This window comes from Chrysoperla carnea, chromosome 1, assembly GCF_905475395.1.
Source record: "Chrysoperla carnea chromosome 1, inChrCarn1.1, whole genome shotgun sequence".
Taxonomy (NCBI): domain Eukaryota; kingdom Metazoa; phylum Arthropoda; class Insecta; order Neuroptera; family Chrysopidae; genus Chrysoperla; species Chrysoperla carnea.
The window spans coordinates 74,459,162-74,483,376 of record NC_058337.1 but is presented as its reverse complement, the minus strand read 5'-3'; the positions used below and the strand labels follow the sequence as shown (position 1 = coordinate 74,483,376).

General features: G+C 28.4%; 1 protein-coding gene across 1 annotated transcript in view; it reads left to right on the top strand.

The window, feature by feature from the left end:
• Positions 1–17,014, top strand: part of LOC123305310 (facilitated trehalose transporter Tret1-like) — a 38,171-nt gene extending 21,157 nt beyond the window's left edge. Inside the window, exons 4-5 of the mRNA XM_044886997.1 lie at positions 5,754–6,163; positions 15,982–17,014. Of these exons, the coding sequence (XP_044742932.1) occupies positions 5,754–6,163; positions 15,982–16,527 (956 nt within the window). The 3' untranslated portion in view covers positions 16,528–17,014. The remainder of the gene's footprint in view (positions 1–5,753; positions 6,164–15,981) is intronic.
• Positions 17,015–24,215: the final 7,201 nt, after the last annotated feature.

Here is a 24,215-nt window from a genome sequence, read left to right as displayed (position 1 = left end):
TCATTATTAATCGATTAAGTATGAGTATGACTTGTACATTAATGATTCGATTCGACATTTGTTTCAAATTTAAAGAATAAAAATAAATACATAATTCATAGGATGTATGCTGAAAAAGTAATTTAATCATTCGTATTAAACCACCACTGGGAAAATCAGGTCATAGTTTTCAAATGCAAATTCAGAAGGTTTTGGAAGTGGCCACTTAACGTTCCATGATGGTTTTTCTATTTTTTTTATATTATTGCTGTACATCGTATTTCGCCTACTTTGTGTAATCGCGTTCTCATTATTGCAATAAATTAAATGGTTACATCTCGTGTTATTGTTATATCATGTATATTGCAATATACCAAGGTATATTAAGTTTAGTCTCAAGTTTGTAACGCTTAAAAATATTGACGCTGCGAAAAAAAATTTGGTATAGGTGTTCATAGAATAACCTCATTAGTAGATTTCCGGTTGTCAATAAGTGAGGCCGAGTTCGTAAATGAGCAACAAAGGTCAATGGGGTCTTAAAAACCGTTAGAGATAGAACAAAAGTTAAAATGTAAAAAATATTTCTTATAAAAAAATAAACAACTTTTGTTTGAAACATTTTTTCGTAAACATCAATGTTTACCCGTGAGAGCGCAAATTGTATAGTATGTATTATATGGTAATATCAGTTATATATATGTGACATGTATGTATGTGTAATATGACAGAGTAATCAACATTGTCTATTCATGGTATTTCAACATTTAACTCAGTCAATTGTTTGTTTTCACTTGTTTATTGTTTTTACTTTAAATTTAAAAGTATGTGTAAAATAATTATTATTAAAGACTGTAACGTTACGAATGATTTCGAGTGAGTATGCATTTCTAAACATTTCTAAAATCAGTAACAGATTTTTAATTATGTAGAATAAAGAATATGATTCTTTTTGGTATATTATTTTAAGTAATTAAAAATAATTTTTCACACATTTTTTTCTCTATTTTTGTAAAGATTTTTCCAATATTGTTAATGAAAATACATTATATTGATTAGCTTTCCATAACATATATACATAAATCGAACGAAAATGTATTCAAAAACGTTACTCTATTACGAACGTTTTTCTTCTAACAAGACTTGTAGAAAAATAAATATAAGTATATAAGATATATTCTATATATGTAAGATACCGGGTGTTTCGAGGTGATTTGTTCCATTAATATGCTTGTTAGATACTTAACCAGTTTTACTGTCTCAGTCTGAGTCAAACTGAAAAATGCTTTTCAAAGTCATCCAGTTCACAAAACTTCCGCGATTTACAGCTCTCTTACTCAGCAAAATGTACCTGTACCTATTTAATACATAATTTTTCATTTATGGAATAATATTGCCTAAATGCTTTAGTGAAATTAGATTATTAAAAAAAAATCTTTTAACAAAGAAAAAAAAACTTCAAAAGAAAAACTTTTCCAAAACAGATTAATATGCACTAAAAAATAAAAAAATAACGATAATGTATTGTCGTTAAAATTATTGAAATTTTTGGAGTCGGTGTCAGCCAAGGAAACGTTTTTTAGTGCATATTAATCTGTTTTGGAAAAGTTTTTCTTTTACAGTTGGTTTTCTTTTAGTTAAAGTTTTTTTTAGTGAATCAGAAGTACACTAACTAATTTGTCACTAAAAAAATAATCATCGAAATCCTTTGACGTGATATTGAGTTATTCGTCCTCTTGTCGTGCATACTTAATGCAAATTGAAGACTTTTATGGTTTTCTCATGGCTGCCGTTGTCAGAACTGAACCAAAATAAAATGGGACCACACGGGAAGCACCAGCTTTCAAATAGATAAAGAATCATCAAAATCGGTTCACCTAGTCTAAAGCTCTGAGGTAACACACATAAAAAAAGATACAGTCGAATTGATAACTTCCTCCTTTTTTGTTTGAAGTCCGTTAAAAGTATAGTCAATATCATTATATAAATTATGAAACCATCACATGAAAATTCATATTATTAATATAATGAAAAGATTTTAATTATCGTCTTTTTTCGTTTCTTTCGATCTTCGTGATATCTGCATAACTTGAGCTTAGAAGTCATGTAAATATACTTATTTGGAAACTACACCTTTATTAGGTATATAAATAAATTAATATTATTTTAAAGACTGACAGAGAAGAAAATTTCTCATCAACAAACCGCTATGTCCTTTTTATAAGTCTCTGAAAGAATATTTATTAATGATTTGGTATCAAAGAGTTTAACTGTCAATCTTTAATTAATCCACCTTTTGTAATCCAACCTTATATTTTTTTAAACATTACTACTACGTCGGAGAAAAAATCATAAAGAAAAATAAAAATTTTTACTGTAGGTTTCATGTTTCAAGACCACCGTTTAAAATATTCCAATTATGAATAAACACCTTTCGATTGACATAAACTTTCTGCTGTTTGTTGCTTTCAAAAGTGTCACTTCTATAAGGTACACTGGAATAATGCATTAGACTTGATCCTGAGGACTTTATGACATTTTACACCTTGAACTGCTCCGTACCTATTCGTAACTGAATCTAAACAATTTACATTTAACATAACATGAAGCGAAATTCGGAAAAAATCAGTGAATACAAAATTTGCATAATATCGTAGGAAGAACGTATTTATGAGACACTCTGTATGAGAATGTAGAATAGAAGTACCTAACGTATTTCGTGTTTCTACATTAAAGTATGGATAATCTTTTATGTACTTAAGAAGTAAAAAGTTTTTTTTTCTTCCACATTTTATGCTTATCCACATTGTCGTGACGAAAGATTAAAAGGACATAAAAAGAAATACAAACAATTTTTCTTTCTTTTTTATTTGTACAATAAAATAACACGTGTTAACAAAAAAATAGATTTTAGTAGAATTTTGATTTGGTTTAAATATTAAAATAGTTCTAGAATCTGTAACTTTACAGAATCTGAAAATGATATGGTAACTATTATTTCATCAATAATTCAAAAGAGTTTTAAAAAAATTATACCTACTTTTAAGATAGCAATTTATGAAAATTTTTAATTTACTTCCATTGACTTTAAAATTTTAGGCTTGAGTTTTCAAAGCTAAGGAATCATAAAATCTAATAAGGAGAATCCTTACAGCGACCTGTGCCTTTTATTGCTCCACCTACCTTTTTTAGGGTGCCAAATTAAAAAATAAAAAAACTTATTTATCACTTTTAATCTAGTTTATTTTAAGCTATATAAATTTTTTTTAGTCCATCGTCTTAGCAGATACTGCACCCAACTTTTGATTTTCAAGCAGAAAACTTTATTTTTTTGCATATTTTGGTAGCACTTGAGCTCCTGTAAAAAACAACACAATTTTAAATTAATAAATATTCAATAACTCAGTTTTATATCAAAATCACCTTATTATTTTAAAGAAGCTGTTAAAATTGAGGTCCCTGCACGTTTAGGTAAGCCTTAGATCTGAATTCCCTAGTTCGATTGGCTTGGGAAAGACTTAGACAAGTTCGAAGTATTCGATGTTTTAAATATTCTATTGATGCCATAATATTGAGATTTTCGTACACTTAATTATTCAGAAATTCTCGCAAAAAATAGTTTTCTAGAGCTAAGTTTGGACGCCGAAGTAGTCACTCTACTGGACTTTGTGTTCCTAACCACCTTCCTTGCATATTTTTTTCCTAATACTAATTGAACGTAGGGGTCCAGACTTAAGGCTTGTCTAAGTGTGGAAGGAGAAAATAGGGTGAAGTATTAAAACTACGCACCCTGTATACAAAATACAACTAACTATTTTCAAAAGGTCAAGTTCTATCGGTAGAGAACGGTATATTATCTTCTTATTCGGGCATTCTTCTTCATACTGTATTTCATTTTTCATTAATGGACTAATAAATGTATTCAGCTACTGATACGGTATGCTGAAGCTAGGGTTTGAAACATCGTTACCCGTTGTAAAAACCGTACAACATTCGTTAAAATTGTTGTTAATGTATCAATTTTTTTACATAATATTTTATGTAAAAAAACTGTGCGTAAACATCTTATGTGTATGAAAAAAATATAACAACCAGAAATTAAGTTTAAAATTTTTTATTCATTATTCAAAAGACACATTGAACGATAAATTTTCCACTAAAATAAAATATATGTTATATAAAAAACTGGGTATAATAAGACATAAATTTTTTTTAATAACTAAAACCTAAACTGAAAACACTTTCAAACAATTAATTAAAAGCCATAAATTAAACTCAAAACACGTTTAGTTATTACTTTTACTGTATACGACCGATAAATGAGTGTTTTTTTTGTTGAGGGCGCGCGCATTTGTAAAATTCAAATACGAAACCTTGCATGCTTAGATGAATTATTATCTTCGAATATTGTACTTGAAATGCTGCGTATTATACCGTTCTTTTGTATATTAATTGAGCTAAATGCATTTAGCATGCACAGTGATGGACGAATATGAAGTAGTTGCATTCTGACCAATTTATTTTATTACTTTTTTTGACGTAACGGTTTCTAAGATTTTTATTAGATGGGTTTCGTTGCTTTTCAAACTGTAATTTATTTTCTTAAGAAGTCTTGCGTGCTAAGTTATAGATTGAGTACTCTTTGGGTAACAAAGCAAGACCTTCCGCACGAGGAGTAGGCATCCTAAGCACTACAACGCCGAGTTTGAATTTCATATTTTCGTTATTTATAGAATATAGATTGGACATTTTATATAGGGATACAGGGTGATGAACTTTAAACTCAGCCCACTATAAATTGACAAATAGGACCGATTCTTACTAGGTTGTCTAGCGTCAGAGATGGTAAGAGAAATCGAAATAAATTATTAGAAAAGTTACTTAAAATATTGTTTTATACCCATATACCGATTTATTGAAATATTTGAATACATAAAACTATTAAATTATCAATTTGTCCAGTTTTTACATTCCATAGCACACTAGGAGAATGTAAAAACTAAGCAAATTGATAATTTAATAATATTATGTATTCAAATATTTCAATAAACTTATAATAATTTTGTGTAAACCAAAATAATGAAAAAATTAAAAATCTAAAAGGTATTTTCCATGACAATCGATATGTAGGTATAAAAAATATTCTAAGCAACATTTTTAATTTTTTTTGCTTATCTATAACCTTCTCTGATGCTAGGAAAAATATTAAAAATCTGCCCAATTTGTAGTAGGTTAACTGATTTCGATTGTTTACTTTTTTAAAAAATTTGGCCCATTACAAAATTTCAAATCGATATTCCTATAAGTAACGAAAATTTGAGGGTTTCTTCATCTTAAATGCGATACACTGTATTTAAAAATATACAGCTGGTCGTTTTCTGGCTCAAAATGGCTTGAACCAATAATTTATTTTTTTATATGTTCTTTATAATATTGGAAAAGCCTAGAAACCATATTATTAGGCGAAACTCGTTTGCTCAGCGACCCTAAAACCTCTTCTCGAAAAACATATTTTGAAAATAAAGAACTTTTGAGAGAGTCGGTTATTGAGATTGCTCATTACGTACCTTAAAATGAAATTTAGAAATGATTATTATAAGTGCAAGAAATGCAAGCAACATTCCCTACATAATTGGGATAATTCTTAGTATAAAGCTGACAAAAAGGAAATTTTAACTTAAATAAAAAATAATTTTGGATACTTTACATTCGCATTATTCTTTATCTACTCTCACTTAATCAATTAAATATTTTTTTATCGTTTTTGTTTGTTTCAGCTATGTTGAACGATTTCTTAGTTTTGGCGTTAATAACAGCATTGGGGCCATTGATATTTATCACTACCTTTTCATTTATGCCCGAATCACCCGTATATTTATGTAGTAAAGGTAAAGAGCGTAGTGCACGCAAAGCATTACAATGGTTCCGTGGTGAGCGTTATGATATTGAAGATGAATATACACGTATGGGCGATGCTATTCAAGAACAAAAGAATAATGAAAGTTCATTAAGTGATATAATTCAATCAAGATCATTGGTACGTGCATTAATTATTTCACTTGGCTTAATGTTTTTCCAACAAATGAGTGGTATTAATGCAGTTATATTTTATACAAGTAAAATATTTTATGATGCTGGTAGTACTATTAAACCGGAGTTTTGTTCAATTATTATTGGAGCTTTTATGGTAAGTTGAAATATTTTATATTTTGTATTTTGAAGCGTAAGATAAAAATAGGGAAATGTGCCACCGTGCATTATTTTCTTATTTCTGCTTTGAAGGAAGCTGAAAGATATCATTATTGTCAAATAAAATTAAGGACCCAAAAATTGAAATCGATTTTCTTAATATCTTATATACTCTCGCAAAGAAGGTGGGTTGATAAGAGCCATTTTTCACCCATCACATAGTCAAAAAAAAAGTTTCGATTTTCAATTATTATTGAATACATTTGCATTCTTAAAGATGTGTTTTTTTTTAATATATGAGATTTATCCAAATAATATAGTAAGTTTTAGAAATTATTGCCATAGAGTTGTTTGTACATTTTTTTTTTTTTTTTTTAATCTTTGATCCTCCGCCGCACGCGTGATCTGTGATGTCAATCCGACAAGCAATGACAATAAAACATATTATCAACTTTAAATGACGTGTAACCAACCTTCGTGTAACATCGTGTGTTTCCCGATCGTTTTCGCCAATTTGAATTTTAATGATTTTCATTGTCTGTTTTCTCGGTCATATGGCTTCAAAAAAATCGGGGGAAAAAATTAGCCCATTTATCAGGACATTTACTTTCATTTAAAAAAAAAAAGAAAAAAAAATGTGAAAAAGGTCTATTGTAAGTCTAATTTGCTGATCTTTAAGCAACGTTACTTGGGAAAAAATTTTTAAGAAAAGAGAAAATTTTCAATTCTGTTCTATCAAAGTATAGTTTGATAAGAGAAGTCAAAATAATTGTCCAGCATAACGACGCCTACAGTATGCAAGACCAAGTAAATATTGAGTGGGAAGAAACAAAATCAAAAGAATACATTTTTATGCCTCCAAAAAATTATTGTTTTAACGTTAGAAATTGAGGACAAAATAAATAAATACCCCAAAAAAGGTTGCTATTATATGAACAATATTCTAAGCTTTTGGTAAGTGTCTCTAATCCCTCAGCGTGTGATTATATATATTTATTTTTTTATAAATATAATTTTTTTATCTACCAAAAAAAAACAAACCTTTTAAGTAACCTATTTATTTAAAATAAATATATCGCCAAATGAATTTACTTAAAATTTTCAGACAAACATTTTAAAAGCTTTTCCGTTTGAAATTCACATACAAAAATTCATTTTTCGTATGCTTATGAATGAAATATTTTATTCTCAAACAGGATGATTCAGAAAAAGTATTTCTCATAATTTTTCCTATCCAATACAAAAAAAAACTATCATCATAAAATTTTTCCATATTGTGACAAATTTAATATGCTTTAAGAAGAACTACTTTACAATTTAAAAAAAATTAATTCAAGAAAGACTGGTTTCTTTCTCAATGCATGAATCCTCCTTTATTGATGGATCAATTTCAATATGTTTTTTATTATCAGGAAGTATAGTTTATGTTATTAAAGATGATTGGCTATAAATTTAATAAGAAATTAAAATATTATAACTCCCCAAGTTAATGTAGGAATCTTAGTATATGTATACAGACAGCAGTGTGTTGTGTGCACATATTCACCTACAGCTGAAAGTGCCCAGCATTTTCATTAGAATTATATTAATTTCGATGTCTGCCTATAACATCATAGCTGCTTTCAGCTCCTAACGAACCGATCGATTTTAACATGACTTTTATATTCTAATCTTGGACTCAGGTACGGGATTGAATTTTGCATATTTCATTGAAATATTTTATTTGCGATGATAATAAAATACAGTTGATATGTGATTTTACACCTAATAATTCCAAATTAACCTTCGATCCGTGTTCCTGTTTATTTGTTCTTAAATCTTCTTAGATACAGCCTTGTAAGACTGAAGATTGAACTTCGCGTTGCTCAGTGATATTGCAAGAATTTTACACTTAGATATATATCATTACTAGTTGTGAACTACCCGCCTCACTAGACAACTTCAATTTTAAATACTAGCGTTCACTTTTTAAAGAAATCCTTTTGTTCACAATTTCTTCGATTTTATTATTTTGGTGCGGAGCCCTAACTTTTTTGAAAATACTCCATGTTACACTCGCTGATAACGAAGCTTTCTATACTCGAGTAATTTTTCAAATCATTTAAGTACCTAGTACTTACACCTTGAAGGCAGTGGCCTAGTTCATACACTCGATAAAAGAGTTCACAACTTTTAAACGGCTGAACTGACCTTCATGTAACTTATTGCTTTTTAATATAAACATCATGCCCTTTTATTTGACATCAGACTTGGATATATTTGAAAATATTACATTATTCATCTTCCCTTCCAACCGCTCCCCAATACCCCCTTGTTCTGAGGCTACAGTTTTGTAATGTACACGTCATGATCTTTTATTTCATACCCACTTGGATATATTTGTAAATATTCGATTGACCATCCCCTTTTTTCATGCCCCACCTTTCCACCTCCCCAAGGTTAAAAAAAGATAAAAACAATCGTTGACGCTGGTTGTTTATAGTGTCAAAATAAGAGCTTAATCGATGAATAACTTTTCAGTTTTTGAATCACATTCCTTTGAACAGCTATTTCAACTCCTAATTACAGCAGTTTTTCGCCTATTTCCTTTCTCAGGCTCTAGATTATATCTGTATCAAATTTCATTTAAATCGGTTCAGTAGTTTATGCGTAAGTGCGTTGCATACATACATACATACAGACTGACAGAGTTAATTTCGCATTTATAATAAATAAGGATTATATGGAGTAGTGCACACGAATTTTTATGTCTTACTAAAAATTTCAATATTTAAATAAGATCTAAGACTTTAGATCTTTGGTCTGAAACACTCTGGAGACCAAAGGAAAATATTATAATGTAGGTTTGTATTTTTTGTTGATATTATACACACACACACACACCTACTACGCAAAAAAAAATCCGTATAATATAATTTGACTTACTTATATGTGAAAAGTTACAAAAATAACAAATGAAAAACAAACCCGTAAATATTATTATGGACTGAAAATTTATGTACTATACAATTTTTTCCTCTAGTAAAATATATTGTCTTCTAAATATAAAACACTTTTTGTGAGTGTATAAGCATAAGCATACAGTCTTGATCAAAATAAATCGTTATAAAACATAACGTAAACTTAAATAACTAATTACAAATGAAACAGGAATATATAATGTCATTCAAACCTCCCGTGCCACCACTCTATCGATTGCGCATAAAATTAAACTCTTGCTTCAATCAGAATGGGTCGTAGTTTCGACCCCTAACTGTTTTATTGGAATGTGATTTTTGTTGATGTGCTGATGACAGTGATGTGTTTTAAAAAAAAAAAATATTTGGTTTTCGAAAATCGCATTAAAAAAAAAAAATATTTTCAAAAATTTTTTTTCAAGAACAAGTCAACGTGGCACGGATGTAATCGATCTATGATTCTTTTACCTAAATTTTTGCCTACAAAGTTTATTTTACACAAAGAAAATTTTGACCAAAATAAATATTTTTATACGATCTACTCCTGAAAATTTCGCCAACGCCCAAGGAAGACATTTCCGATCAAAATTCGGATTTAAAATTGGGTCGGGGTTAACCAAAATAATTAATTTTGACGATATGTACATGTGTAAAAAAAATTTGTTTATCATAATTCGGGAAAAAAATTTATTACGAAAAATTATGTTAAACAAGTGAACACAAACAATTGACTGAGTTAATTGTTGAAATACCATGCATAGACAGTGTTGAATATTCTCTAACATTACACATACATACATGCCACACATACATAACTGATATTCCCTTATAATACATACTATACAATTTACACCTAATTTGCTCCCTCACGGGTAAACAGTGATGTTTACGAAAAAAAGTTCCAGGCAAAAGTTGTTTATTTTTTTATAAGGAACATTTTTTTAATTTAAACTTTTGTTCTATCTCGAACGGTTTACATGACCCAATTGACCTATGTTGCTCATTTAAGAACTTGACCTCCCTCACTTTTGACGTCCTGAATAAGCTGTAATAATTTCAGCTATCTTTTTTCGTTTTTGAGTTTTCATGTTCACAGACGGACGGACGGACAACCGAAAATGGAATAATTACGTGATTTTATGAACACCTTTATCAAAATTTTGTGCGTGGAATCAATATTTTTAAGCGTTACAAACTTGGGACTAAATTTATTATACCTAAGTATATTACATATATGCATGGTATAAAAATTGATTGACCATAAATAATTATTCGATTAAAAATGAAAACCAATTTTTATCCAAGTACTTTTGAAAAATGACTTTTGGGGATGAAAATACGAGTTTGAGGGATTGAAATAACCAATGTTTTAAGATTTCATCGACAAGATGCCAGTTTTGTTAAATTGTATAAATATGAATTTCACAAAAAATTTGAATTTCTTGTTTACGACAGTAAACAAATCGTACAATGTTTTAGGTGTAATATATAAGTACTAAATATGATATAAATGTGGTATCTGATAAGAGAGACAGAAAAACACTGAAGTTTGAACAACTGAAATATGTGTACGAATATGAAAATAATAATTATTACATATTTGCACGTTTACTGAGGGAAAAAAACACTTGATAGACAGAATCCAATTCTGCTTACATTTTGACATTTTTTTCTCGCATTTCAAGATAATTATACAAACACGAAAATAATTTATTTAGGTTACTTTTTCTACCTACATTTTCCTTAGTTTTTCGTAAAAAAAAAGTACTTAAATGCTTCAGGAGTGACAATACCGATGTGGATATCAAAAATGAAGAATTACTTAAGCTTTTATGGTGTGTAGAGGTAATTGATGTATTTTTGAGGATGACTTGTTTTTATTACATTTAATATTTTTGAATTTGTCTATTTTGAAAATATGAATGCAAATTTTTGTTTGCTATATCTATAAAATTGATCTTTAAAATAGTAACAATCCAAAATATTTGTAAAATTTTGAAAAGACCTTAATGGAAAATATCCAAATATAAAAAATTTTAGTGCCGTTTCTTAATATTTTGTAGCCATTTTGAGGAGAGTTAGGTACTTCTTATCACCGCTTTAATCGAACACTTTTCTTGACAATGATATACCTACCTATTCCTATAGTACAGTAAAAGATTTTGTCTTTCTTTAAAACCTAGTGTTTCTAAGTGGAATGTTTTTATTAAGTGTAAAATATCATTAATACGTCATGAGCTGATTGCGTAAATGTTTCGATTTGTTAATAAACAATAAATTGTTAATTCAATGAAACGGTCAATGAAATAGGCAACTTGCATGGCGTAAATGTGAATGTTTGTCAAATAATCGAAAAACTAGTATAAATATTTGCGTGATACAAGTTGCCTATTTATTAAATTTTTAAGTTCACTTTAACATTGATCAGTATTATGGAATTAACAATTTATAAACAAATAGAAACACTTTCGCAACTATCTCTTGGTTTACTAATGGTATTTTATTCCTAAGAAAAACATTCCACAGGTTTTAGGAAAGAGCGAGCGGTTATTTCATTTTCCTTAAGTTATACCTATTAATCTTATACTGTACATTAATATAATATGATATTTAGCAGATGTAATTTACAACTTTTGGTGCTGTTGTGTGCCATATTATTGAAAAGGCAGTAATTACAGTGAACTTTAGCCAAAATATAGATCATATAAAGAATATTTCGCGAACAAGTGGCGAACATTTCAGAACGATTTCCTTGAGAAAGTTTAAGCCAAATAATTTTATGCATCCTACACTTTTTTCCTAAACTTCAATAATTAAGGTTTTAAGTTTTCAATATTAAAAAATCGATGTTATTAAAGAATATGTACGTACACCTATGGTTTATAGGTTCTGCATTGTTTGCTTAAGGTCACGCAATCTACTAACGCCAGTCCGTTTATAAAAGCTGTGTACAAATTCTAAAATAAGTAAAACTTTATAGGTAAAAACATAAAATAAACTGACAAATCTATTAAATAAAAAAAAATGTTTTTACAAGGAAAAATGAAAGATATAAGAAAATATGAAAAGAATTTACTGCAAACATTCATAACCTGTGGAATACAATGTATATCAAAATTGTCAATTATTATGCTTGCTATTAGAAGCTACTTATATCGGAAATGCACACCAGTTTAAGTAAAATTGAGAAAATGCTTGAAAAAATGATATCTTTGAAAATCGAATCGAGGCTTCAGGCATGATTATGAATATATGATTTTATAATATACGAAAAAGAGAAAAGAAGAACATGACTTCCGGAATGACTGGAGTGACTAAGAGGCATGGAATTTTACACAAACGGTCCTTAAATGACCTTGAGTGTCCATTAAAAAAAGGATTTTTTGAAATGCATCACCCAAGGGGTACAATGAGGGTAAAAGTTTGTATGCAGTCACCCACTCTAGAACAAAGTGTGCCCAATGTTCCTTAACTTCAGTGATCAGTCGACAACTGATGTTTTAAATGTGAAATGTTGAAGTGTGTTATCATTGCTAATGCGAATCTATAAAATTTCCCCTATCAAATGTCGTCTAACGTGCGAAGTAAAAGTTTTTACTTCAAAAAAAAAAATTACTTGTAGTGTTTCTAAAGGTATGTACGTTTTATAATTTTTTACTTCTTCTAGGAAAAGTAAAAGAAGTATTGTAATTGCGAAAAATTCAGTATTGATTTTCAACGGAAATATTATTTCTAAGCACCCTTGATTCCATTTTGATAAGTTTCTTCTGGAACGTATGTCTTTACATACTTGCGATTGTACGTACACTTCCCGTTTAACTAAAAAACTATTAGCCGAAAAGTCTTTAAAAATTCGGATTTAGGTATTTTTTTCCCATTCCAAATTCTATCTTAAAATTAACGGGAAAAAAATACATTTTACAACTTTTTGGGAATACAAGGTTTAACAAAATTATCCCTTGAGGTTAGGAGGAGCTTACATTTATCGAATTTTTTCCTGTTTGATTAATGTTTTGAGAGATTTGGTATACACGAACGACTAAAATAGAAACAAGAGAATTTTTTTTTGCTTTTTTATTTCCCATTTGTGTATTGTATCTATTATAAGAGGTAGATACAGATGGTTTGGAGGAACACCACTGAAGTGACTTATGTTGTATTCAGTAGTAAAACTTATGAAAGAAAATAAAAAAATCCCCAAGTATGAATAAAAAATTATGTTGTTTACAAACATATAAGATGGTATTACTGTGAATTTTAAATAACACACGAGATGAAAATAATATTAAAATGTGACATTTGCCATTTGGGCGCTATTTTAATTAACTTACCTAACTAAATACTTAAACAATATTTGTATTTTTTTTATATAATCAGCTAGATGTACCCCGCCACACTTCGCTGTGTGACATTATGGTTGTATGGAAATAAATGAAAAGTATCTCGTAAATTTTATGAAATTTGATAAACCATCGATAAAAGAGTTCTTCACATTCTCACTTTCATCTCTCCCCCATATCCCTTGCTTCGGGATAACAATTTTGTAATATACACCACAAGGTTTTTTATTTGATTCTCCACCATTTGGGTGTATTTGAAAATATTCGATTGTTCATTAATAGAAATGCGTACATAGAACATGCGTATTCATAACATGAAAGAAAAAAAATTTAGCCAATATTTTATAGAACCGTAACTATTAGTATTTCTGTATCAAATATTCGTTCTATGATATTTGATTTTGTAAATCTTTTATACTGTATTTGCTTTAAAAATCAGTTAAAACATTCAAGTTTCTATTGATAGCTGGGAAGAGTATGTAATAAAAAATGGACGTTTTCCTTTAGGGTTTCTTGTTTCGATCCAGGGCGAGAAAATAAGAATCTGAATGGGAATTTTATTAGACAAATTTCTTCGGTTTTTAGAAATTTTGATAAAACGCGTCGATTTCAAAACCGCTATAGATTGAAGTTTTACTTACGTGAAAAGAGCTGTTGTACTTGAAGCGCTCTTTTAGTTTTATTTTATATTATAATGGGTAATTCATGGGTATTTCCTGCTTAAGAGTTCTATTAATGTATTTCAATTACATTGTAAGACACTTCGCGTGGAAGATAAATGAACGGCTATAAAATAGTTATCACCAAGATATATAGTAAACCTCGAAATTCTTATATACAAAAAGTTAAAAAAACTTGGAACTCATCTAGTTTGAAGCTGCTTATCTCAAACCTCAACAAGTTGAATGAGATTCGAATTTATTATTTACCGACACGGCTGTATAAATAATTATTAATACTCCTATTTTTCAGGTAGTTTAGTACCCCAAGTTCCTCTCACTTTTTATTGTGCAGAATATGGCTCTATGCTGTCTTTGGTTATGATCATGTGTATTATTCTTGATATTGAATATATATATTTTTAAATTATTATTGGAAATGACGAATATTCGAATTCGATGCATAAAGAAATATGAGTTAATAACTGTGATCAATTCGGATAGTTATAAGATGAGACTGCGGGATGAAATTCCTTTCATAATTAATATTTCTATAGTTTAGTTATTCCCAGTCTATGTTTATTGTAAATACTTTCCGACTAGAAATTTCGAAGGTTCATATCAGGACCTTCAAAATTGTTGGCTTGGATGAGGAAAAGCTATGAAATTCCTATGGAAATAAAATAAAACAATATTATCCGGCTAAGTCGTCAGGATAAATAAAACGGCGTTTCTTAAAGCACAAAAAGAGCAACAAAAAGATAATAATCTCGGGGCATGATCGACATAGGAGTAGGTTTTCTTAAATGGGTGACAAAGCATTCATACATACATGTACTTGTGTCATGGTCAAATCGGGAAAAAAGTACATGATTCCTGTAAAAAAAAACAATGCTAGAGTAAATCGGAGTAGGCCAGGGACCTTATTCCCTAAGCAGATTACGACAATGAAGTGGAAAACGGGTGGGGATGATTGGAGGTTACCCTAATATTGATCCATCTCTTAATTAAGGGAATTCCTTAACGAGGGCTAATTATTTGTGAGATATAGTATGCCCTACTTATATTCTAGTCAGGTACTTTTCTATTTATATCTTTCTATTTAAATAGAGAATAAATAGGTGTATCGTTAAACTTCAAGATTTCTTTGCTGTTGATATAAGTATTATTATCAAAGATAATAAATGAGAGCTTTAGAATATTTATTAAATTTCTATTTTTTACTGTGTACTCACCAAAGCACCATAGTGTGCAGACCGTCAATTTTAAGTGCACCAGATATTTATATTTTAAGAGGTACATTGTTTAAAAAAAATATGTACCTAAATAAGTAAAATATTGCGTCTTTTCTCCCTGTTTGAAAAGTAACAAATTAAGATTTGCAGCTCCTTAAAATTCAAAATCCCCTTTTGATTGTGATAAAAATTCATAAAAAACCATTCAAAATATAATAATTTCCAATATAAAGTTGGTTAAGAAAGAATTAAGACATTTCAGGTATTTTCAGTCTAACAGATATTATATAAAAGCTACAGCCAATGAATAGTTATTATCAGGCTTTCAACGGTGACCTCCACGTGGCGCCATTGTAGTCTTTATTTGCGAGTTTAATTATTTTTCATGAAACCCTTACCCTTTATTATTTGACTAAAATGTTATTGTTAAAATTAAATTGGCAATTTGATGTCTTTCTTCGAATATAATTTCTATTCGCTGGAATTTAGAAAAATGAAATGAATTCTGCCCTGTTGCCCTTTCCAAACATCTTTTGCTTTGTCCTTTGACTACCACCAAACAATATTTTCTAAAGTATTAATAGAGATTTATCATAATTATTAAAAATGATTTTTTTAATTCTAGATGGGTGCAACATACGTATCAACATTATTAATGGATCGTGCTGGACGCCGCATACTCTTACTTATCTCTGGATCAATAATGTCATTATGCTTAGGATGTTTATCAGCATATTTTCATTTTGCAACGAAATATGACTTACGGGAATATTCATTTATACCATTGATTAGTGTTGCACTATTCATTGTAGTGTTCTCATTAGGTTTTGGTCCAATTCCATGGTTAATGATGGGAGAAATTTTCCCATCAAATGTAAAAGGTCCAGCTAGTTCATTAGCTGCATCATTTAATTGGATAACTGCTTTCATTGTAACAAAAACATTTGAGCCAATTGTTGGAACAATTGGATCGTTTGCCACATTCTCCATATTTACGTGCGTTTGTATATTTGGTACAATATTTGTCTTGGTGCTGGTACCTGAAACTAAGGGTAAAAGTGTGGAAGAAATTCAAGCAGAATTGAGTGGTGAAGAGGAAAACGGAAAAGTAGAATTTATTTTGAGTTTAGAACGTGGAACAAAAGTTTCCATGAATACAAATATTGATTAATTTTCACTGATAAAGCAAGCATATAAACCGCTTTATATATTTTAAAATAATTTGCATACATATGTTCATGAATTCACTATTTTTATTAAGTAGAAATTTTTCAATGTTCCTAGCGCTTTCTCTATTTTGAACGTAGAAAATACTCTTTCTGTCTTCATTGCACTCAAACTCCAATACAGATAAATCACGGATAACAAAGTAGAATCTAGTTGAGAAAGAGAAAAGCAATACTGATCTCAATCGGATAGAGTGAATCGAATACATTTTCATACGCACATTTTAGCAAAATATAGTATGTATCTACATTAACAAACTGTCGGTACAGATAGTAAGTTTAATTTACTTTTCACTTTATGTAATATTCAGTCATTTTATAAATGCACTATTGCAATTTACTTATCGTTGTTTAACAACTTCTTCATCAGCTTTGCAGTCATTCCTTTTTATCATTTTCAACCTGGAAATGAGTTAAAATTAAAACGTAATAGGGGATATTCATGAAATTTAAATTTGGTTCAAATATTTTTCTTCCGTAACTTTAATGACTGGACATTTCAACTAAACCATTATTTTAGTAATTAATATCTTTTTAATTACTTAAAATTAATTAATAAAAGTACAAATTCAGTGAGGGAATTAAAAAATTTCTAACACGGAAATTCAAATTTTTATACGGACGTGACGTGGATCATAGTACGGGCTTGTTAAATTTGTTGACATACTGTATGATATTAATTACTTAAATTTTATATGGTATTTCATTGGGTAATATTATTCTACGGCTTTTTATTAGAAAACTTAATCGTAACGAATGTAAATTCTGTGTTGTAAATTCATTTTTTTAAAGTGTAAATTATACATTGAATTGTCACCAATTGACAGATCACGTATTTATACGTCATCAACAGAGAGCGCCAGAAAACTGCGTTTAAATATCTCAAAATTTTAATGTATTTTAAATATTTTTTTTAAACTTGAATACAGCATTTTTAAGCAGTATTTATATTTTTTACTTTGTTATAACGGTGTAAACAATGAATTAAAAATATAAAAAAAAAATACATGAATATTCCCTATTGTAGAATCTCTAAAAAGTATAAACGCTTTTTAATTTCGTATTCCGGATTCTAAATAATTTAGACATCTTGTTTTCAAAAAAAAAAGAAGGAAAAAATGAATTGAATATTTTTGAATTGAACAGCTGTATACTTTTCTGCTAGAATATGTTGCACCGATAAGTAATGATGCGAAATAGTTTGTGTATTTATATTAGCTAATTTATTAATGAATAAATAATTGAAGACATATACTTGCTCAAACTACTTTTATTGTCCAAAACATTTTCAATATCATTTTGGTGAGGATTGCAGGTTCGATCCCACTAGACTTTTCATATTAAAGTGCACTCAATAAGCATGCATTTATTTAATAATTTTTATTTATTTATTGCTTATATTTGTGATTTTCTTTTGAAAATTTTTGTAATTGAATTAAACTAAGGATAGTTTGAAATACATAATATGAAATTTGTAAAATGTTAAAGGTTAAAACATATTTGTAATATAAATCTAATTTTTAAGACTGATTGTACAAAATTATTTTGTGTTTTCTCAAAATATATCTAATCTGAATTTTTTTAGTAAAATGGTTCCTATGTTTTATTATTTATGTTTTGTTCACTAGCTTGTATACAATTTTCCTATGACTTTTTTATTTTGAAAAAAGTTTATTTTTTTAAATAAATGGTTTTTTAGTTTTTGAAATTTTTAGTTTTGTTATTCCTGTTTTTGTAATTTTAGAAGAAAATTTTTTCGTGCTTTCTCCCCCTAGTAATAATTTAAGAAACTAGTTGTTACTCGCTGGAAAATTGCAATTTAAAACATTCTTCTCCTTTTCTTATTTCCAGGCCCCTCTTAAGCAATAACAACCTATGCCCCATTTTATCTAAAAATAAGTATTTATTCAAATCTTATTTTCTTTATTTTTATTGATTGAGATCAAAAGTTCATAATGACAATGACACCTATAAGGTAATGGAACTAATGATGGTACGGCTCCTATGATAAGCCACGTAAAAAAAAATATTCAATGAGTATTTCATTCCACATTTCGTCGGAATGCGCACAAATATGTTGGCATTTTACGGTAGGGTTTTAGTTTTCAGTAACATAACAAAGTGAGTGCTTATTTCATAACTTGTTAATGTGAAATAATTAAAGAAATATATTTATAATAGTTAAAATTATTTTATTATAAACCGAACATTTTCAAACCAAAATGTTTGGACATTGAATGAAAGGAAAGTTTCTGTTTTTAATTTGATAATTAGCTTTTTAACAGGAATTTATAACACTTGAACGATGGCCCGATATGTGGTTTTGTATAAAGACCTGGACCCGAGCCGTTTATTGTTACAATAGATTATGACAAGTTACACTCGAATTAGGTAGTTTATAGTAAAACAAGCATATTTGGTGTTTCTTACAAAGTATTACTTTAGGCAGCTGGTCTCATAATCTAATTCAAAAGTATCAGTGATTTTTTTTGTGCCTTAAAGTTAGGTACATACTAATCTAGTTATATTTGTTTGTTGTTGTTACAGAAAAATATTGTAAATTAAATAATAAATACTTACCTTTAACATAAATATTAAAAGCTTTATTACCTATGCGAAAAAAATAATTTAGAATCATACTATTATGAAGAGCAAAAAAAAAACCCACGAGAAAATGAAAATATTCAAGTATTCAACTAAAGTGTATTACAGAAAACCGCATAGCGTTAAAATTTTGTATGCATCGTTAATCATACTTTATGTTACATAAATCATCTAGAAATATATATGGTTATTAAATATTATTCCCGAAATTTTGAATTCTTAATTTAAAATTTATTATCTAAAAGTATATTTTTGTGAATAAAATATATTATAATAGATGGTGAACTTCGTTTCACCTACTTTTTTGTGTGGGTTATCATAGGAACCATTACATAGAAAAATGAAAAGTTTTTTAGCACATAAAAAGTTGCAATATTTATAAACAATTAAAGATGCAAAATATTTTTTTTTGCATTTTTAATTGTTTATAACTTTTACAATCTATAGTATAGTAGACTGGAAAATGGCTTTTTGTGAAGATTTTTTAAACCACCCCCAAAATGTCTTGGATCGTTCTGATCAAAAGCTCTCATGGCCACAAAATTTTTAACGCAAAATTTGCGATCTACACATATATTATAGCCCTAAGCTCGAAAACTACTCGTAAAAATTTTTGTGGCAGTGACAGTTTTTTAATCAAAACGATGTGAAGAACATTTTGGGGAAAGTTTGAAAAAGTTTCACAGAAAGCCATTTTCCTAGTCATTACTAAAACTATAATATATTCGTAGCTTTGATCACCCGTAGCACGAAAACTACTCGTTAAAAATTTTTGTGACTTGCATGCCTATGATCAGAATGATCCAAAGAACATTTGGAAAGAAGTTTGTTTTATAAAAAGTTTCACAGAAAGTTATTTTCCTATCTAATATTTAAATTCTATTCTTTCATCACGCAGATGGTACCATGCTATTGTATTGCCATTGATTCCTAATATGTCTAAACAATTTACCATTACTCAATTTCAGAAAATCAATTTTTGACTGCATTCTATAATTGTCATGTACATGAAATTTTTTTTTAAATTGAGTACGTTCGTAGTTTATTTAGGATAAAGAAATGAAAGTATTAAATGACATTTTTCAATGCAATTTAAAATTTATTCTTTCTAATTTCGTGAAGTCAATGTGATGAATAAACTTTTCTAGGTTTCGACTTTTATTATGTTTAGCACTTGATATAAGTGTATCTTACAAAAACCATGTTATTTGATTACGTATTCTAGTTTCATAGTTTTATACTTATACAGAGTGTCTAGCAAGTTGGCTACATATGAAAAACTTTTTTAGTATAGGCTTACAAAAAAAATTTATTATTTTTAAAAAGCTCTGCTTTCAAAAATATTGACATTCAGCTATTCACTTTTGACAACGAATATACAGGATGTCAATAAATTGAGAAAGTTCGATAGGAATGTGGTCGTTTAGAAATGTAGACCATTTAGAATAGATAATAAGGGAAATGGGTCAAGAAATCACTCCCGAGATATGTACGGTGATTTTTTTTTTGGCATCAGACGTGTAAAAGATAACTGAATATTATCGAGAACGTAAACAAATAAACAACATGGCGGTGACTGGATATCGTACGAGAGATATAAAAGAGAGTGATCGAACGCCGCTACCCTATTTCTACCTGCGCAAGAGTATACCTTGTATAATTCTACCGTGGATACTATAGTATCTGTCTATACACACCCTACCTGTACCTGCGCAAGGGCATACCTTGCCTAATTCTACCATGGGTACTATAGTATCTGTCTCTACAGACCCTACTCCTACCTGTGCAAGAGCATACATTGTCTAATTCTACCATGGATACTATAGTGTTCATCTCTATACCATACCAGCATTGTAATAAACGCCATGCATTTTTTTACCATATAGAACAATTTCTGGAATAGTACAGGATAGACCCTGAAAGGAATTCATTGTCCAAAGGTATACTGGATCCATATCGCATCCAAAGAACCTGATGATACTCTTATAAATGTTTGACTTAATGCAATCTGGACAGGATATGTAAACCGTAACGTAAACGTAACAAGGCTTTCTTTGTTACTTTGGATCGAGAATGGATTAAATTTAATGGACAAAGTCGTATCAATGATCAGTATTTTCCTGGATACGGCCTGGATTACATGTCTGGAACACAATCGTATTACGGAAGTCCTTATTTTTGCCAAGCATATATGGGTATCTCCAAATTTCCTCTGAACAGGTACGATTTTAATTTACGAGTTTTTTTTATCATGTTACGAAGGTTCCTTATTTTTCCTGAACAGATACGAGATTATTTTTATTGATCAAGATGTAGGTTATTGATATGCTGTTGAAAACAGCGAAGGTAAAAAATAATACTAATAATTGTAGGTATTATTACTCTAAACAATAATAATAATTATATTATTCTCTTGTTCAGAATTATTTGTTTATTTTTAATTATAATTATTAATACAAGTTTTATTTTTGTATATATATAGAATAAATTTGGTATTTTATTTATAATTTTATTTATATGTACATTTATTTACCAGTTTTTTTTTTTATACATAAATAACACATCTTTTTTTTTTAAATACAAAATAAAAAATATATGTAAATATATTATAAAATGTACAGGTTGTTATTGTTTTTGTAAGCCTTAGTCCACAATCATTATTAGTTTTTCATAAATACAAAGTAAAATCAAGTATGGAACGAGGAGAGCGTCTGAAAAGTTACTCGAATCTATTTCTCATAGTTTTATGTAGATATAAAATTATCACAATGAAAGATATGGTAGTTCTAGAGAAGTTAATAAATTAACAATTAAAAAATTTAATGAATGGTAAAAAAAATTAAATTTGTGTCACTTTAATAATTTGTTGTGAGCTTTTCAAAATAGATGGTTTAAAAATTTAATTTTTTTCTATAAGTAATTTTGGTAAGGTTATTTTCAAAATGTAATTTTCATTACAATGAAATTAATAAATAACAAAACAGAATTTAAAAAAATTTTGTGATAAACCAGAAAAAATTCAAATTTTTTTATAATTAAAAAAAGCAAAAAAATTTATGAAAAACTCTTTATGAACTTACCTTCAAGGATCGACAGTACATCTCTTTAAAGATTTATTATTATATCATTTTGCAGAACTAGCCTTATTAGAGTAAATCGAGCTGTTTAATGGCTTTTTTATTTTGGTTAGTTAAAAATTCATTATCCGTCTTCTTGGAGTTCGAAATTCCTAAACTACAATAAGTGCTCGAAAACAAACTATTTATCAAACTGTCTTTTGTAGTTTTAAATTCTTTGTAATTTAGTAAAATTATAGTAATAAAACACCGGTATATAAAATATAAATACATATATTTTTCAATTTTAACAATTTAATAGTTAAAATCAATCATTATTTTATTATTTTTAATAATCATAATTATTTTATACAAACACACAATGAATACAAATAAATAGCAGTATCACACCATTATTTTAAATTTGTGATTTTTTTAAATTTATTATTAATTTTATTTCACTTTTTTTAATGACACATTGTTCATTATGATAATAGAAATTATGTACAAAGTGAGACAAATAGTATTTATAATATAAATACATCAATCCTCTAGGAATTACCTATTATTTACACAATTATTTATTCGGTAAGTACAAATAATTCTTTACGTCCATCTTTTTAACCATTATATTAAAAGGTAGGTGATTCGATAGGTAACGCATTAATAATAATAGAGAGTAAGTAATACAAAAAATCAAATTAAAAATTTTACTTTTTATAATTTTCCAGTGTTTTAAAATGTTTGCTAAGAGGGACGATATCACGATCTAGTGTCAGCAATTTGAATATACAAAATGAAAATTGATGACACCATATCGTACTGATCAACATGAATGTAAGAAGCAATCGCTGCATATTTTTGGATGTTTTGACTTATTACCAGATTATTTTCTTTGTGAGACAAACGAAAAAATACACGTACAATAATTTATTTTTGAACAATTTTTTATTAAATTTTGTGAGCATCGAAAGATTACAATTATACACAATCAAATATCATGTCCGATGTATGTATTAGCTAGTCGGTAGCTCGTGAAGGACGATTAATGGAAATCGACCTTTTTCATGCGAATGTAAAACATTACAAATTTTTCGTTTTTATTTATAAAAAAATTCATACAGCAAGAACTGGGTTAGTTAAGTGAATTCCCTCAGAAATTGAAAAAATAACATATTTTGCTAAAAATCGAATATTGCATATTTATTTTTAAAGAATTTTTATTGCGAGAACTAAGCGTCTAGAAAAAATTACAAGAGCACTTTTTTGCTTATAATTGATTAAAAATACAATAAATTTTTTTATTTTGAAAAAATTCAAAATTTTTTACTTTGCGGATCCCCCATTCCTTGTTTACCGGTCGATTTTTCTCATTAACGAACTTGACCTTTCAAATACCAAAACTATTCCTAGAGAGTGAGAGAGCTATAGTCATTTTTGACATCTATTAGGTAGGATCATTGAACATTTGAAGAAATTTTTTCAAAATTCCGCCATCAGAACAAAAGCAATAGCTCCATTTCCTTCGGCAATTCGTTAAGAAAAATAGCAGTCATGAGGATAGAAATGAAAATTTAAACCTTTTGAATGACAGTGTTTTTATTTTTATTTTTTTTTATTTTTGTATTATATTTAGAGTATGAATAATTCAAATTGTATAACTTGTAAATTCAAATTATTAGCATATATTATTAAACAATGAATTATAAAAAGCCAACAACACATAATGTTCTAACACGGTCTCCCACGTGGCATATATGGCACGTGGTATGCATGTTGCTCCGAGGCTACGATGGAGTCACCAAAATAATTTTTTTTTACTCCTACCAAAACCTGTTACAATAAATTCGCTAATAGAGACTCAATTAGTTTTTTTTAAAGTAGCGTAATAGTTACTGATTATAACAAGTGATTATTAACAAACAAAATAAATTATTAAGCTTTAATTCTACAGGTACAAGTGTAACGGCTAG